The 19,483-nt window shown below is 35.8% G+C and overlaps 1 protein-coding gene across 3 annotated transcripts in view; it reads left to right on the plus strand.

Moving 5' to 3' along the window:
* The window catches only part of SLC25A21 (solute carrier family 25 member 21), a 259,220-nt gene that overhangs the window by 138,176 nt on the left and 101,561 nt on the right, over positions 1-19,483 (plus strand). For all 3 annotated transcript variants that reach the window (XM_072038477.1, XM_027457585.3, XM_072038478.1), the window contains exon 2: positions 2,019-2,067. In XM_072038477.1, the coding sequence (XP_071894578.1) occupies positions 2,019-2,067 (49 nt within the window). The remainder of the gene's footprint in view (positions 1-2,018; positions 2,068-19,483) is intronic.

Genomic DNA, 19,483 nt, shown 5'->3' on the forward strand with positions numbered 1-19,483 from the left:
GGGAGGCATTTCAAATTTCATGATATTTTCACTTCTGTGTGAAGTGAAAGTAATTCAAGAGCCTACCATGTAATAAATTGTATTAAGTTTTAGAGACTGTTAACTTTAGTAAACCCAGCCATATTCTGTGCCATTAAAATAAGAGGATAGGATCTGTACCAAGACAGTGGCATATGAATGAGGAGAGCACCTAGTGGAACTTTAACATGGGCTTCTGTTAGTCTCTCTGGTATGTGTAAAGAAAGGTCTTTGGAGATATTCTAACCTGAATAAGAATGTTTTCCTGAATCAAGTTCCATCTTTCCTATAAAGAGAGACTGAGAGTTGGGGTTGCTTAGCCTAGAGAAGAGAATGCTTCAGGGAGATGTTATAGAAGCATTCCAATACTTAAAGGGAATCTACAAGAAAGAGACTCTATCAGGGTGCGTAATGATAGGACAAGGGGTAATGTTTTTAAATTGAAAGAGAATAAGTTTAGATTAGATATTAGGAAGAAATTCGCATAAAGGTGTAGGGGCACTGGAACAAGTTGCCCAGAGTAGCTGTGGGTGCGACATCCTTGGAAGTGTTGAAGAACAAGTGCAATGGGGCTTTGAGCAACTTAGTCTAGCAGCAGGTGTCCCTGCCCATTGCAGGGGCACTGGAACTGAATGGTCTTTAATGTCCCTTCCAACCCAAACCAAATTCTGTGATTCTATAATTCTATGATGAAGATTTTTGGAAGTTTAGCCATGAGTCATGAAAATACACACTCTGTATTACAAGTGGTTTGTAATTATTCTTGCTAAAACAATGAATAAGTGAAACAGATGCTTTGAAACATTATGATCAATATGGTCTTCAGAAACAGTTTTTGCATTAAATTTCTTACTCTGGATAAAAAGTGACCATGGAAGCTTATTAGTCATAATAAGCTAGGGCACAGAAAATTCAAAGATATGGTCATCTAGTTTCTTGGATGTACAGATACAGTTTTTCTCAGTAGTTCAAAATCCTTTAAAATTTGTGCAGTTGTTTTTGTCACCTCTTTATATTGATAGATCTCAAAATGTATATTTTACTGTTATCTTGTCAAATACATGTTCTTCTTGTATGTTTTCTGTTTGAAGTGAGAGTGAAATATAAAATGGACAAGGATGTAGGCAAGCCTAGCAAATGTAAGAAAATGTAGAAAAGCTCATAAGCTCTCTGAACAAATGGAAGGTGGCATATGCCATGGAGCAGGAGCAAACTGTGGGTGATAAAATTCTGGACTTCTAATGAGGCGGCAGGTGGGTGGAAAACAGTAATGGAACCAATTTTAAAGCCAGTGGTGGCAGGTGCATAAGGGATTTTCCAGATCTCTTTTTTCCTCAACATTTTCCACTTGCTATCCACACCCTCCACTCCTGAACATGGAAAGTCCCCAGAATGTGAATTGGGGTGATGGGTGGTGAGACAGGAAGGGGAAAAGCCTGGACAGCTCATCAGTGTCAGCTCAAGAGTGGGACAGGATGAAGAACCAGCAAGGCCACAACCCAAATAACCAGCTCAAAAAACAGCTGTTATTTTAATACCAAGTTCATCTGAGCCCCCAGCACTGTGTTTCATAATAACAGTCAGTATCTTTAGGGATTAGTTTTGTACGACAAAGAAGCCAGTGCTAACCTGAACTGCCCTCCTTCACTACTTTCAGCAGTACTTAATATATTTATTTATGATGCCTGTCCAATATGCCTGGTGTTCTTAAGGCAGAAAACTAAGTAAAAACAATGAATAAAATTATCACATAGCCTATGTCCTCACTTTCCCCACTGCAGTAAACAACTATCACTGGATACACTGTCTAAAATCTCTGAAGGTTCCAATACACTACAGAAGAGTATGTTTAATATATGAGATATTTTAATGCTGTAACATCAAGGATACATTTAGGTTTTTACTTTACTTTTCAAACTTCAAAAACTATTGGAGTCAATGAAAATTAAACTACTGTTTGTACAAATGCTTATTAGGCCTTTTTTATTATTATTTTATAGGTCTTGTAGAAATTTGCCTGATGCATCCCCTTGATGTAGTGAAAACAAGGTAAGATTCTGCTTGAACATGTTTTGTTGACTCTGGTAGATATCCAGATTAGGAGCTGTCAAAAAATAAAATGCTAGAACTTCTCCAAGTAAGTTAACTTGTGCCTTTAATGGCATTTATATTTACTTACCTGTATCTGCAGCATTTGGCAGTTGGAATTTGAATAGCATAACACATTTCTGATTAGAGGTCATCTAAAGGTGTTAAATATGTTTTCTGACATGTATTTTTAACATTGTAACAAAATCCTTTTATATGAAGAGGGCTACAGTTAAATTCACTTACTATCTGTATCATCTGCAGCAATACTTCTTTAAGTGGGAAATGCCATATTGCCTCCAAAATCATTTTCACTGATTTATGAGAGCTGATATAAATGATAAAAATGGTGAAATGCAGTGTTCCATATTTGCTTTATAAGTTACGTAACTTTGCAATTTTATCTTTTGTCCCTATTTCCTTTTCTGACTATTAGTTTATTTGTGAGCATAAATGGTGAAGTGACCTGGAAAATTTGGTCAAATTATTTTTTCAATGTTTTTTATTGAAACTGAAAAATATCAGTTAATAATAGTTGTGTCCTTACCACTAAACTATGTCTCTAAGCACCACATCTATATGTCTTTTGAATACCTCCAGGGATGAAGACTCAACTGCTTACCTGGGCTGCCTGCTCAAATACTATATACCTAGACTTTTGTTTAGGTCTCACTTATCTAAGTGAAAGCATTTCACTGGGAAATGTATCAGATGCCTCTACAAATAGTGAGGAGATCAGTTGTGGTGTTTGGAATATGCTTTAAGTCAATGAGGACTTGATGTTCTAGTTTCAGTCAGCCAACGTAAGTTAGTTACAGATATATTTTAGCTTATGTTTAAATCACGTTCTGGGGTTTGCCTAAGGCCTTGAGATACTTTTCTGCATCTTGCTTTTTGCAGAAGGAGGCCATCTGTGGTCGTTACCCCAAAGCATAGGAGAGCAATGGAAGCTCCATCCACATTATATGCTGCCTGGGTGCAGCAGGTACTCCTTGTTGCTTGGAGTTTGCTCTGAAGACTCTTCTGGATGCCTTCATAATATGGAATACATTGATTCACATAGAAACAATACACCCAGTAGTTTCAACTGGGTCTTCTGTGTGCCCCTCTGAGTACACTGAGACTTTTCAATTAAAATGTGATTTACATATAAAGACTGAAATTAAAGACACTGAAACAAGAGGGTACAAGCAAAACAGATACAAGACCAAACTTATAAGAAAAAAATCTGTCTTGCCTTTCTGTCTCTCCTGTAGTTCTCATAGGATATGCTTTAGTGTCATCATTTTGGCATGTTGTGCTGTAAGAATTCTTTAAATCTCAGGCTGAGTTACCCCTTTCTGTTTTCCTTTGTACTAAACTAGGTGTCGTGTTCTTCCATAGTATAAATGCAGCATCAGTGTTTTACTCCCCATGTCTTTGCTGCCTTTGAGGTTGTCATCCAACCTATCCTCATGCCCCCAGTCTTGGTTCAAATAACTTAATACTATCCTTACTACCATCCATGATTCAGAACATGCTGCATATCATATATCATAAAAACATTAGTTACGTGTGTTCTGATAAACTGGCAATTAACAGATATACTCTCAGCTTTCTGACAGAAACCAAACTTACAGTGTTAGGATGTTCAGAACGACAGATTTCCCCATTTTACTGCAGATTTTACTGTGGTTTTTTGTTATACTGTATAGAAATATATAGATAGATATACACGTTATATATATATGCATTATATATATATATATATATGTATTATATTTATATGCATTTTATATATATATAATGTATATATATAAAATTCTAATTACATCTGAGATCCAGAAGTGCATAGCATTGAAGAGTGTGAGAGGATGTTTGTGAAGCTTTCTCAATATTTAAAAAAATACATTATAAAAATTATAAAAATTATAAAAGTTATAAAAATTAAGAGCCCTTTAAACATGAAACCTTAGTCTGTACATAATGGAATTAAAGAAGAAAGAAGAAAAAAAAATGGAAGAACAATAGGTGTGTAAAAGAAATCAGATTACAGTTCATGGCAAAAACAATGGTCTGAATCAAGTAAGAAAGACATTAAGCAAATTTCTCTGCCATTGAGTTAACTGCAACTCTTTGCAGAATTGAGCTGTACCCAAGTAATAGCTTTTCTGTGTTCTGGTGGTGCAGATGTGTTCAGAGATATTATACGGATTTCAGTAATTCTGCTGATGTTAGTATTGGCTAGTAGATATAAATATTTACGTCTTGAAAGCCAGTGGCAAAACCAAGAATAAAGTATGTGATCTCATCCACCATTCAGTGTCATGTTCATGCCCCTTCCCTTTGTTTTGCAATGGTCCAAAGTTCTCAAAATTTGCTATAGCAGGTTAATTCGTGGCCACACACAGGTTCAAGTGAAGAGTTTTTAATTATTAACTTTGAATTTAGAATGGATTGTAATACATTTTCATTTACTTTATTCTTTGGTTTCAGTGTCTCTCAGCACTGCGGTGCACTCACTCTTTTCTAGCATTGAAGAAATGAGAGATAATCCCTCATTTCTTAATCACTTCCAGCTAATTCAGCTAATATAGGTTGCTGGGTTTTGGTTTGTTTTTTATTTATTTATTTATTTATTTATTTTATTTATTTATTTTTATGACTAGGTGAAAGGATTTATAAAACCACTATTTGTCGCTTATTTTTTATGATGTTTTTTGAGTTTCCTGCTTTTTTTCTGTTAAGCATTTGTTTGGTGGAAAGTCCCATGGCTTTTTCAAATGAGTGCAATCTTATTTGATCTAAATTAGCATTCTGAAGTTTAGGGAGGATTCCAGAGGCTCACATCTAGTGGATTTGTAGCTCAGGATCATAGCTTGGTTGTTATAATTTTTTTGTGGGTGTATGTTTTTAATAAAAAATTGGAGAAATGAAAGTTCCTGTCAAAGATTATTTTGAAACCCTGGAAAATGGTTTGGCTCTTTTGTGACAACATTTTGCAATATCTTTCCTGTGTTTAGTAATTTTCTATTATTTTACAGTAACAATGCTTGACTTCTTTATTCATAACACATATCAGAAAAGGAATAACATACAGATATAAATGCATTTTTATAAACCACAGACAAGCAAAATGCTTAATAGACTGTTGTTTGTTTGTTTGTTTCTTAATAGGCATTGGAAAATAATTTTATTTTGTTATCTATCAGAACACCAAACATCACTGTTTTCAGAAATTCATGTAAGTGACCTGGCTAAATAGAGATAATTTATAATCCATTGTTTTAGCCCTATGAATCTCAATTCTTCTTTGAAATAAAGCTCTCTTCTCGATTAGAAAAGATATTGGTATAGTTTCTGATGAGACGCTATTCAAATATTTGTGCTATATTTGTTAGTCTCTCAATATGACAGAAACTTTTTGTTAGCTGTTTTATTTACCAGTTACCCTTAAGATTAATTTACTGATCTGTAGATTAAATAAATCTCCATTTTTGTCATCCTAATTATGAGCAAGTTTTACAGGACTTGGTAAGCATTTGTGTCTGCGTATGTACGAGCAGGGAGAGCAGTAGCAAGTAAGATCTCTCTGGTACAGACACAGTCAAGACACGGAAGGTTCGTTTTTTTAATTAAGAAGCCTATATGGTCTCTCTTTACTGGAAAGAGAATAGAAAAGTGTCTTAGTCTGGTTTTGCTTATTTTCAAACCCTTTTGTTTTCTTACATCTAATGTGGGCTGTAATGTCATTCATTAGACTTACAAAAGGATGATAAAAGGTATTCTAGATCATGATATGTAGGACAAAACATTGTCATACATATACATGTTACTTTAATATTAAAATTAGCAGAGTACTTTTCCACCTAGAGTTTATCATTTGGCCCTACTGGCATATGTTTTGGTTCAAGCAAACATACAAAATTCATAAATTAATAGCCTTTTACTGACAAAAAAAATTATACTTGTGCAATAGCTCACAGGAGCAGTTGCAGAGCAAAAGGGAGAGAATTACAGAAGTAGAGGGAAAGCTGATTCTGTTTGAGGGATCAATCAGGCAAACCTGACTGGAGGATGTCACTGTGACTTCAGGTTATGCCTTTATGTGTTCCCATAGCTTTGAACACCTTCAAGTTTTAGGCAGGAAAAAAAAAAAAAAAAAACTGACATAAAACTGACATTTTCAGGAGCCTACTAACTTCCAAACTACCTACACTGGCATATAATTTTCCTTGCTATTACATTTTATCATCTCTAAAATCCATGCAGCCAAGAGAGATACTGCAAAATTAGAATTTATAAATCCTATGACCAGAAATAAATTTTTTCTCAGGTTTAAACGTTGGTTACCTTTACGTGTGCCTCCTCTTTTTCATTAATCAACAATATTTATATATCTGAATTTTTGTCACTTCGCTGTTTGTGAAAATTTCAAAGTTGCTAGTGCAAGTATTCATAAATATTGTGAAGCATATATTGAAATGGAAATATTCATTTTGGATGTGGCTCAGTGTTCTTTAGTTAGGAAATGGAAACCATATTTTGTAACTCTTTTTAACAATTGTATCTACATGACAGAATATAATAGAAAACGCAGATGAAGAAATGTGTGATTAAATGCTTTGAAATAATAAAGAAAAAGTAACAAGATATCACTGAAAAATTTCAAATACATAAGGCATCTAAAAAGATTTGCGTCTGAGGGTCCTGTGAACAAAAATATTTTTATACAGATTAGATGAATTGTTTACTTCTCTCTTTCATTTTGTCAGCAATTTGACATAACTATACATTTTGAGACAAATATTTAAAAGAAAGATGTTTTCTCTCACGTCATACTAATACAAAATTATGCTCCAGATCTGTGGTGAATTCAGTGGAAATATATTAGTTCATACCCCTTGAAAATTAAGGTGTTTTAATTCTACACAACATATTCGGATAGTGGTAAATGTTATTGTAAGCCAACTACCATTTAAAGGGTTTGGAGTCTAATTAATTATTGTTTAAAGAAAGCCATCAAGATAACTTGTATCATTACAAATTAAACATATTCAAGAGGCAATGTTTTAAAGCTTTTCTGCTTAATTCAAATAATGACATGTCCAGATACTTTTAATTTTTTATTCTTTATTTAAATAGTCTCTTCTATTTTTTGACTTGTGTCTTCATAATGTGGCCTCACATCGGGATGGATGTGTGCAAATTGGAAAACAAAGCCCAAGAGACATTCCTACAAAATCTCTTACATGTTTCTCAGGAGAATATGTTACTTGTTTTCCTGATCAACCTAGTGTACAACCGTGTTATTTTTCTTAAAGCTGTTTCCCACCTTTGGTAGAATCTGGGAAAAATATGTTGCTACTACTGTAATGCCTTTTTACATAGTTCAGCATTAGAGCAGCATCTTTATTGAACTGATTTTTCGTCTTTTGTGTGATCCAGAATATCAACATTAGAAAATAAGGCCAATAATTCACCTTAGAAAGTTTAGAGAAAGTTTTCCTCTAGTCATGATCAAGATTTTATGGTTTGCCACTCTTTCTACAACAATCCAGACCAACATCATGGATCTAAAGCCCTGAATTTAGAAAAGAATTTGGGATCTGAGTCCAAATTTGAACTCTGCAGTACAGACCCATTTCTAGTTAGCAACTGTTCTGCTGATTTGTGTGTGTGTTTATCCATTTTGTTCCTTTGTTCCAATTCTGTCATTTTGGTCTTATTAAAAAAGTTCAGCTTACTACATGTGTTTCCGATCTCATTCCATCTGTTGTTTTGCAAGAGCTACTTCCTTTATATCATTAATTCCTCTTTGATTTCTGGTCTTTTTTGTTTAAGTGAGCAGTAGTGGAGCCTGTTTCTTAAAAAACATGGTTTAAGGAAGAGTTCATTTTCCTTATACAACGTTACCGTTTCCAAATGATCATAGCTGACTTGGTTCACATCATGCTGTGTTAAGTTCATGTTACTTCATGTAGTGTGCTTTAGCTACATTCATAATAGTTTTAAGCATAAATAGTCTTCCTGTCCTGGGAAAGTTATCAGAATACCAAACAATTCCATATTCTGTTCTTGGGTTGAAACCTCAGAAGACTACTATAAAAACAATTAAATTTGGCCAATGAAACACTTCATTTAATTAATTTTGACTTTTGGAAATGTTCACTTAAAATTCTTCTTTTATTTATTTATATTTTTATCCAGAAAAACAGCAGTTTTGGATTGAAAATGTTGAAAACGGAGAACAACCACTATCATCTAAAAATGTACATAAAAATATCAGCAAACTGATTGTTTCCTGATAAAAGTTTTTTTTAAGGTTGTCGTTTGTTGTTGTTTTCATTTGGGGGAAAAATATAAAAATAATCCCTGACCAAATCAAATTAATGTCTTTATTTCAACTAAATATCAAGGCTTTTTTCTGGGATTAGTCTTACTTGATTTATCAGTGGCTTTCGGCACAATTGTTCATACGGTCTGTGCGTTTTGTAGCTGATGTAGCTGTACTCTATTTTTGGCATTTGAATTTCAGCATTTTAATGCTTTGAATATTTCCTTACAGACCCAAGTTTTGTATAATAAGAACTTATCTCAAGTTTACAATGATTTGGATGTGATGTGATCCAGGAGTCAGTAATTTGCCCTTTGTTTTCCTTCTACATACAAACTGTTAGGAATTAATAAAGGCATACGGGCTAATAATTCCAGCTGGATGTACTATTCCAATTTAAATCCTTCCCTAACTTAAACAACAATATCGATGTGCACTGTTAAACAGATGCTCTGATTTGCAGTGATTTGTGTTATGTTTATTATTAATTATTACTGTTATATTTATTTTATTTTATTTTATTTTATTTTATTTTATTTTATTTTTTATTTTATTTTTATTCGTAGGCATACCATATGTATGTTTTATAAAGACTATTGAGATTCTTTGGGATAAAAAGAACTGTAGAAACATATCATCATCTCCTCATGTGATACTGTGCCATTTGTGGTCAAACTGCAAAAGTGCTTAACAGTATCTCTATTTCAAATCAGCATTGATTTTTGTAAAAACTATAACATAGTGTTTCTTGATTTTAGAATAAGCTTATCACTGCTGTTAGAAACTGAATGTTCGTGTGTCAGCAAAATAGACTGTCGGAGCTCTTTTCTGAAGCTTTTCCATAGTATTTATTGAACATTCTGACATTTACTGTGTATTTTTATGAACTTTAGGTGCTTTCTTAAGAAACTGAAATCCCATGAAATAGTCATTTCCATTTTACAGAGCAGCACAATGATATACCTTTTAAGTTATGTGTTATCTGTGCCATTACACTGGCCATACAACAACAACCCTATTTTTTGACTCACTTGAGAGATATAACCATGAAATTTCTAACACCTGCCAAATAAGCCATATCAACCTTGACCATGCTCAAGATAGTGGATTAATATCTATCTCCCTTTTAAAGAATTCTTTCCCTGTTTCTAAGGATGGTAGGGGAATAAAATTAAAAAAAAAAATAGATATCTAGATATTAGCTATCTAGACTGGTGTGCAGCTGGTCAGTCTCTTACACTAGAAGGAAGAGAAGTGAGGGAAGTGGTCTGTGTGCAGGAGGTAAATGGGTAAATGCTGAGACTGTCCTAGGAGGATTAAGGAGAGAGGCAGCAGCAGATGTGGGAATGAGCTTCTCAGGAGTGGAATCAAGCCGACAGTCTCCCACAGAGAGCAAATGAGAAAGAATGCCTGAGGAAGAGCCAGGACTGACAAGAGGAAATGTCTGATGGCATATTGCACGTTTTCTTTTCAGACCAGTAGGTGTGTAAGGTATATGTTGGATTTCTGGAAGGAAGCTGGATCAAAGATGACTTGGAGTGGCCTTAGTGCTCTTCAACATGTAGTCTGTATTTTTGTTGCAGATTTTTGTTTGGGTTCATCTTTCTGTCTGTCCTTTTACACATCCCAAGCACAGCTCTGTTTTGTAGAATGCTTTACAAATGATTCCTTGTGCAGGCAATCTGAGGAACAACTGGAAATCATACTAAAAGATATACCAAATATTATTCATCCTACTAGTGACCAGGCTTTTGACTATGTACATATGCCAAATGTAAACATGCATTTGTGCTTTTCACAATTTTATGCTTGTTCTGCTTTTCATCTGATTTCGACAGTGAACTAAAATAGTTCATTTCAGGTCCCCTTAATTTGTGTTTTGCTTTCCTTCTGATGCCATAACACAATACTCTTTCTGTGTTTTGATTTCCACTACTTACAACCATCAGGTACCAGCTTCATGTAAACAATTCCTGGCAGCTACATGGGCAGAACTTGTAATATGACAAGAGCCTGAGGGTTTCCCTTCCCTAATCTACATATATTGTATTTACATCTTAAAAAAAAAAGAAATTGATTGTGCTGGTACAATATCTTCCTTAGTAGAGAAAGGAAAGTTTCTTGATGGTTAAGATCACTAGCAGTGGCAAAAACTGCAGTTGATTAGCTGTGTCTTCGTGATGCAGTTTCAAGAGGGTGGTATGGACTGTATTTTATGATTTCATGGGCTGCACATTGTGCAATCCTGGTTTAAATCCAGGAAAGCTCTGAATTTTTTCCTTCCTTTTGTTTTTATTTTAATTTTATGAAAATATTTCCTTCCATAACATAAGACTACAGATAACCCTCTTCCAGGCAGAGGAGGCAAATGTGACAGAAGAGTTCCAAAACTGTAACTATAGATAAGAGCCACGTCATGGATTACTGATATGTTGGAATAATTCTTCTTTTGTAGCACTATCTACTGGGAAGAGAAAGAAAAGCAAGAGAACCAAGGACTAAATGTCTTCCGAAATATGCTCATTGTACAGTTGGCTGCTTCTCTAGGTAGAACCTACCAAAGAAATAAGAGAGGTGTAGAGTTGTTTAGATTCTCTTTATGGTATCTCAAGATTTATACAGATACGAGAATGGATACATGCATCAGAGATCATGACAAACATGAAATTCTGTTTTAAACATTTTGGATATGGGGACCAACTGGGGTCAGGCTAAGAGGTCTGAAAAAATATATTCATATTTGTACAGAAAATACCCTGTAGTGTTATATTATGTTTTATGGTTTGCATTAAACAACAGATGTGTTTAATTATTTTATTTATGTAGATTCCCATAGCCTCGGGATATGCTATTCTATTGCTGTTAAAAAAAAAAAATCTAAATTATCATAATGTGCTAATATACCTTCTTTGTGCTACATAAATTGCCTAACTCAAATGGTGAGAAAGAAATAATGTTAGATTCTTAGCACTCAATGTAATGTGGACTATTCTGTACAACATTTATGAATCTGATTTTTTCATTTTGGACATGGAAGACCTATTTGCCTATTTATCTACTAGTTCATAGCAATGAGGAATGATACCAAAAACTGCTAGAGGCAATTTTGACCAGGACAGTGTAACCAGCACTTAAATTCACGGCAAGTTTCCAAATGAGGTGTTACAGTCTGCATCCATGACATCCCTCCTGCCACTGCTGTACCAGCACTCAGAAATTCCCATCCCAGTGCTCCGCTCCGCTCCGCTCCTCTCCCGCTCCCCTCCCGCTCCCGCTCCCTGTTGTCCTTCCATCTCACCCACATCCCCAGCATGGAAGTGGCTCCCAGGCCATGGAACTGGGTTTGTCCTCTTCTTCCCAGCTTTCTTATGCCTGGTACTGGAGGCATTCCTAATTATACTCTCCTTCCCCTCTAACTTCTGCTCTTGTTCAGAGATCCTTGGTTCTGTTAGCTGCTTGGTCCTGAACCACAGCTGGTTTCCAGCCTATTTTAAAGTGTGCCGGGTGACAAGTGCCTTCTAATTCTCTTTGGTGGCTCCTGCATAGCCTACTAGCTCTCAAGCCAGGAAGTATTTTATAGGGTTCAAACGTTTCCATTATGCAATTTCATCCCTAACAACTACCTATACCCCCTTTACTCTACATTGTTCCATTTTCCTTTTATTTATTGCCTTTAGACATGCCTCCATTTTCCTTTCCTAAGCCTAAATTAGGGTAGACAATCAAAGAAGCTCTTTACATAATCTTCCCTCTGTGTCAATCCTGTATTTAAAGAATACAGTCAAGTGAAACCATGAGGGATGGAGTGGTATGAGAGCAAGAGCAGAAAGCAGAAAGTGGAGGGCTAGGAGGTGATAAAGTACATGGGGTTCTATTTACAAGAAAAATATGTGCTGAAAATAAGTATTTAAAATGGGAATTGGGGAGTGGAAATGACCAGATGTTAGCATAGTTAAAAAAGTAGTCTGGAGACAAAGAAATGGGATAGTTTTAAATATGTATGTATTTTTAAGTGATATTTAAAATAAGGATTAAGCAGCTGGGAAAGGTTACACGGGCTACAAGTTGGAGACATCTATGGTATACATAAGACTTTTTTTATAACAATCTAACAAAGCAGCTGGGTGAGTTATTAGCAGATGTTAATGATTTGTCACTGGTATAAAACATTAAGATCACGTTCAGGGGTAGAACGTGGTCATGCCTGATTTCTCCGTGGACAAAAATTTTGCATTAGACCATTGTCATGCCTGATTTCTAACCATGAATGGAACATGCCTAAAATAAAACAAGGAAGGAAACCCCCTTCCCCCTCCCCCCCCCCTTTTCTGAAAAGGGAAGGGAAGGGAAGGGAAGGGAAGGGAAGGGAAGGGAAGGGAAGGGAAGGGAAGGGAAGGGAAGGGAAGGGAAGGGAAGGGAAGGGAAGGGAAGGGAAGGGAAGGGAAGGGAAGGGAAGGGAAGGGAAGGGAAGGGAAGGGAAGGGAAGGGAAGGGAAGGGAAGGGAAGGGGAAAGAAAAAAGGAAGCTATGCTTACTTTTCTCATTATTTAATCATATAGTAAAATGAGTGAGAGATCATTTAAGTATGGAAAATCCCTATTTAACATCTTAATTTACAATAATCATAAAAACAATTTTCTACCTCTTTACATTTGTTTTTTTTCTTACTTGTATTTGCATTAGCTTTTAGAGGCAAAGAATATGAGAGACTAAAACTGTGTATGTTGGAAGAACAGTCTAACTGTAGCAATGCCAACAATTCTGTCAGAGAAGCTGGCCATTAATACTGTATTTAAGTATGTCCTTAAAATAACTACATTAGGCCAATAAGTGCCAAGTAAATCTATAAATAAATAGAGAGATAATATCTTTATGAACTATGCTTTTTGTATGTTTTTACGAGCAGATGCACCAGTGTGTATTCTAGGTCTAGAGGGGGTTTTGAAAAACAAGAGTCTTCATGTTGAGTAGGCTGCAAGTTAAATACCATCTTCAAAATAGTCTTGGCACAATAGAGCTGTCTTTTGAATTTATTTCTTAGGAGGAAGAAAGGGGAAAAAACGGAAATATTTGCAAGTTCTTAACTGCTGCAATGTTGTAGTAAACTGATGACTCCCTGGTGAGAAACAGAGGGTTAGACTGTGCTTTTACAACCAGAGTTGAGCTGGGGGCAGAGCTCAGCAGCACCAGCTCAAGAGCAGCACACAGAAGGGATTGTGCCTCAGAGGGGCAGTGAGCTGCCTGGTGTTCCCTTAGCCCTGACAGGCTGTTGATCCATAGCAGTATTAACTTCTTGTAACTGCAAAAGACGCTGCCATACCTCATCCTTTGTGAGAAGGGAGCTATACCTCTGAGTGCTACATGTGGTACTATCCATCTAATATCTACTCAGATGTTAACTTTACCTGTAGCAACTTAGATCAAGTTGGTTTCTCACAGGAGGCAAGTTGGATACTTCTTTAGCACATTAGTGAGCTGAATCAGCTTGACACAAGAATCAGATGAGTGGCAGTGGCAGTACAAGGGAGGAAGAAGGACAAGAGAAAAGTGCCTGTGGGATGGGAAAAGTGCCTGTAAACAGCAGCAAATCTTTATGACAGAAACCTCTATCCTGTCTCATGACACTTTCCCTGAGTGACTCAGCCATAAACTGGAAGGTTCAAATTAAATAGTTCTGAGATTGCTAAAATGGAATACAAATTAGGAAAGGAAAAACAGAAAGGGAATTTTTTTTTTTGACATTTTTTGTATCCTAGAAAAAACTAAGAAAAGGCATATTTAATTTGAAGATGTGTTTCCCCAATACTTTAAGGTCAATTATTTTGGAATTACTTTTATCCCCTTGATACTTACACTGTCATGCAGTGACAGTATCAGCAGGGACAGTGGAAAATTGGTCAGTTAACCACTTTTTGGTTTTCTTTTTTGCCAGCTTGTTTTCCCAAATTGCTTCTTCATACTGTTGTGTAACAGGCAATACCAGGCCAGAAAAGGTGGCAACGCGCACAGGGTGTCAGTGGCAACCACCAATCCATATGCTAAAAGTATACATGAAAGGCATATGTGTATACACTGTCATGAGGGTGGAGTGTAATGTTACAATTAACTTTGTGAAAGGGTGATCTGACATCGAGCAAGTTAGTCCTGTTTATGGTTCTCTGCTACCCAACTCCCTTCCCATACCCCTGTATGTGGTATGTTCCCACTTTTCCCTTACATCAGATCTAGCAGTTGCAAAACTTCAGGAAAAGTTGATTCAGCTTGCTGGTATGTCAGAAAATTAAACTATAAAAAATAACTTGTTTTCTGGTGGCTGCATACCATTAGATCAGCTCAGTTGTAATGCAAAAATGCATCCTAGTCACAATGTATATGCATTTGTTTAGTACATCTCTAAGTTAAATAAGAACTTTTATTTCCGTTGCCTTTTTTTCCCGTCTTGTCTGATAGCAAATATTTCATAGTGTTATATCTTCACTTAGAACATCCCAGTCAGGATGGATAAAAATGTTGAGTTCCACTACAGGGGGAATAATAATAATGCAAGTCTGTTAGATAGGTAAAAGGCTTTCTAATTTAGCCCCTGGAGGGTGAATTTTTAAATGCATCATTTTCATTTTCCTTGGTCTTCTCTTTCTTTTTATCTGAATTGTTTTATTATCTGAACAATTTGACATATCTAAGAACTGAAACAGCTGCAAACTCCATTGTTATACAGATAATGCATGTATGGTGTATGTCTCATGAAATTTAGGTATATACTGAAATTTAGTATTCGATTTCATAGATGGGAAGCTCCAATTTTACAGTTAATTGTTCTAAAAGGACAAGGTGCATTTTTTCCTCCATGTCAGCACCCCTCCTTGTACAAGCTGTAGACCTTATTGTAGTTTTCCATGGGCCTATACAAAACTCCATTCCTAAGAGAAGACTAATTTACCAGAAATGGCACAGTTTTTGATGAATTTGTGAATTGAATCAGCTTATAGAAGGATTCAGTGAGGCTCAGAATTACCACAGGAGAAGGAGCAGGACCACATAGCAAATGGGGAGAAGGAACTGAGGATGAAAACCCTTTTTTGTTTGTTTGCATGTTTTTGTTGTTTTCTTAGGTGAACTTTTAGATCAGTTCAACTGTTCACGGAACAGCTTAAGTCAGAGGCATCAAACCATCTAAATCAGGAGTAAATTAATTCCTGTTCTTCAGTGTACTATTTTTCAGCTTGCAATATTTAATTCATGTCTAAATACTTTGCCAAATTTGAATGAATAAAGGATTCCTGAAGTTGCCTGTTAATAAAATTGTGCAATTTTAAAATATCTAGCAGTTATAGCCATAAGAAATTACTGCACATTACAAAAAGCTCTTGACTTTTTTGTGAAACATGTAATTAGGGTTGAAATTTCATATTAAAGCTTCAGCAGATATAATTCATGGCTACTAAAAGGAGCCTTGCATTCCCTCTCATGCCAGCCCTGGCAGATTCAGCTTTCTAACTTGGTTAAAAACTAATTAAACAGAAAACAAACTAACAAACAAATGACATAGAACAAACTGTCTAGCAAAAGGTAAGTGTAATTGGAGAGGGAGGAAAAAGGAATTAAACTGGGAGACCTCTCTCTCCAGGTATAGGTGTGAGTTCTTCAATCAACTCCACCGAACAGTGTGAAAAACATGGAACATGAAGGTCTGTCCTACCTAGGAAGTAAACCTGGACACTGGAATAAGTTTGAAATCATACATAAAGCTTGTTCCCATAGTTCCGTGCTGTCACAAAGGAGAGAGCAAGGACAGAGTTAAGAAGATTCTTGAGTTCTTGGATCATGGACCCTTGAAGTCTGGAGAGAATATATACTTGTCATCTTGCTGTACACTAGCGTAATTGTCCTTTATTGACCATTGGCAAGAATTAGATATTAAGATGGATGTCCTTCTGATCCCTTATACATATTATTAGCACAAAAATAATTGAGTCTAACTTCTCCAGGAATTAGGGTTTTGTCATTGCAGCAAGATTGTGCTGTGATTGACCCTTCTAATAGGTGTTTGTAGAGGCAAAAATCTGGACTCCTAACTATCTTCATAGTGGATCTTAGTGACTTTCTGGATATACTTTCTTTACTATAAGGGTGGTGAGGCACTGGAAGAGGTTGCCCAGAGAAGCTGTGGATGCCCCATCCCTAGAATTGTTAAAGGCCAAGTTGGATGGGCCTTTGAGCCACCTGGCCTGGTGGGAGGTGTTCCTGCCCTTGGCAGAGGGTTGGAAGTAAGTGATCTTTAAGGACCCTTCCAACCCAAATCATTCTATGATTCTATGAAGTAACATACAGGGACATGCAAGGACATATGTGACATAGGTGCCTGTGAAAACAGGGATTGAATGCACTGACTCAGCCAGCTTCTTTTGGTCCAGGGTTTGACTTACATGAAAAGTCATCAGAAAAGTAATAAAAGAACGATGATGACTGTATCATACTCACATGTGTTCTGAATAACATGAAAACCATCTCATCCATTAGCAACAAGGTAATCCCGGAGAAAATCCCACCTGTGAAACAAAGTTAATAGTACCAGATATCTTCAACTCACTCTGCTTCAGAAGCTACTACATCACAAAACCATTCCCTGATTATCCAAACAATTAATATTTGCTAAAATACATGAATTGAAAGTCTGAACACAATTCTGCAGTGAGATTATAACTACTTGCTGACTTTGCAGCCTTTATAGAAATGTATACAGTAGAAATATGTAGATATGTTGAAGGGGGAGGGAAAAGTATTATTCTTGTCTTTTTATGCTATTCTGATGGCTCAAGGGACCTTGAGGGAAATTTTGGCACTGGAAAAATTTCTTAATGGAACAGAAATCCATAGGTGGTATAGAGGTGAATTAATGACTCTACTTCACCTGTTCCTCACAAACTCTTATATGGGAATAGGTAATTCTGGAAAGAAGTCAATGGTCACAATGTCTTTTATACTCCAGCTTTTTGTGGCTGCCAGGACATACCCTTGTGACTAATAGGAATTCAGCATCAATTAGAACAACTCCCAAAGTTGTGCTACGTGTGCTGAGGCTAACACAGTTCCACCATTCTTGGCTTCCCAATTGTAATGGAACTATGAGAAACAGCTTTGAAAATCTTGGCCCATGGTCCTTCCTCCCACTTAGTCACATTGCTTAAGGATAATGTAAACTTCAGTCTGGAGTGACAAACCATAAAACTGGTACAGCACTAGACCAATTCACAGGTGCCCTTGGAGGACATAATTTGTGTAGTTGCATCAAATTTCAATTGATGTGAATAGCCAGGAGTCTTTGGAAAGAGGTTGTTTTCCTATCTGCAAAATAACATTAACATGAAATCCATTTCAGAGTGGCTCTGAATAATGTTGCATACAGCCTGTGTGGGTGGATGATTTGGTACGACAAATGAGATCCTTTGGAAATTCACAGTGGTATATGTTTATTTGTCCATGACTTTCAGTAGTTTAGAAAATACAAAACATTGTTAAAGGACGGTTTAATTTTCCCCTTTTCTAGGGCTTTCACAAGACTATGCAGAACCCTTTGTACTTCACTGAGCATTTAAGTAGGGCTGGAGTGTTTTAGATGCTCTGCTCCAACCATCTGCATAGGCATGAGATCATTACATGGACTGTTTAAGACAGGTTATGTGAGAAATGAATTTTTCCTAAATGTTAACTTCTGTATTTTTTTGAATTTTACTTTAAAATGACACGTTTCTCAGAGTGCAATTTCCCCTTAGCTATCCATGTTATCAAGATGGAATTTCCATTTCACTTTGCTGTTATTGCAACACCAATGTATTCCCCATCGCTATGAAAAGGATCAGTTGAAACTGAAGGTATAATATCTTACTCTGGGTCTCAGGTATGGTCTGTAATGTGACTTAGTTCCTACTCAGAAACTCATGACATGAGTTAGGCACATGTGTGTCGAAGAGCTCAAAATCAAAGAATGCTTCATTGACATTCAAGTTGTATAGTGTCTTGGCATATAATCAAAGCCAAAGTTTTGAATAAATAATTTCATATTGATTATATTTCCTTTATCCAGTATACTAGTTTTACTTTTTACTATCCTGTACATCTATACTTGCCAGTCTGTCTATAGAAGAAATATATTATGTTCTTAATCAGTACATAAAATTGTGGGAGGCAAAGGACTGGTGTTAATCTAGATACTGAACTTTTTCTGACAATGTCTTCTGTAATTCTGTGTTTTGTAGTAGTATTATAGCATTTATTTTTAATAGTTTTCTCTTGTATTTTCATACTTTTCTTGTATACTAAAAAGCTGAGTACAAGCACTTAGAAACAGAAAAATTAATTGCACTTTCTGTTGTTATAAATATTCGTGTAAAGCAAAAGAATTGCATTGACATTTTAATATGCTGTCACTTTAAGATACTACATGAAGTGTGAACAGAGCACAGGCACTTTTAACAGGTGTCTCTAATTGTTAGTTTGTTTCTTAGAAATAGCCATAATGTAAAATTTGGTGTAACATGTAGATCCAAGGTGTTTGGATCCTGAAACATGCTAGCCAGGTTTTCCTTTGGCTGCTGGTAAAAACAAATTGGGGAGTGTAATTGATTTTTTGTAAGAAAGCTTTTATGTTTGCTTTGAGTTCAAACTCCATCTTTTTCTTGTTATTTTTGTCCCTTAGGAGGGATTGAAACACAGGCTTTTAGGAAGAAGAAAAAAAAAAGTTTAATGTATTCGTTTATTTTAGCAAATAGGATGTTTCTATTACTTTCAGATTTTGCCAGTTTGTAACTGCAGAAATAATCGGGAAAAGGGTGAAAGCCAGATCAACTACATTACAAAAATGTGTATTTTCATTAAATTTTCCAAGTGCCTGTTATGTTCAAAGGGAATTCAAAATTGTCTTGTTCACAGAACATTTGAAAAGCCCATTAAAAGACACAGATACATCTAGAAAAATGGATGGATTGTTGGATGAAGTGTGCTTTTAAAAAAAAAAAAGGTAAAAGAGCATCAACATGCATGCAGTCTTTTCAGATTTTTAGTG

The sequence above is a fragment of the Anas platyrhynchos genome, chromosome 5 (genome assembly GCF_047663525.1).
Source record: "Anas platyrhynchos isolate ZD024472 breed Pekin duck chromosome 5, IASCAAS_PekinDuck_T2T, whole genome shotgun sequence".
NCBI lineage: Eukaryota > Metazoa > Chordata > Aves > Anseriformes > Anatidae > Anas > Anas platyrhynchos.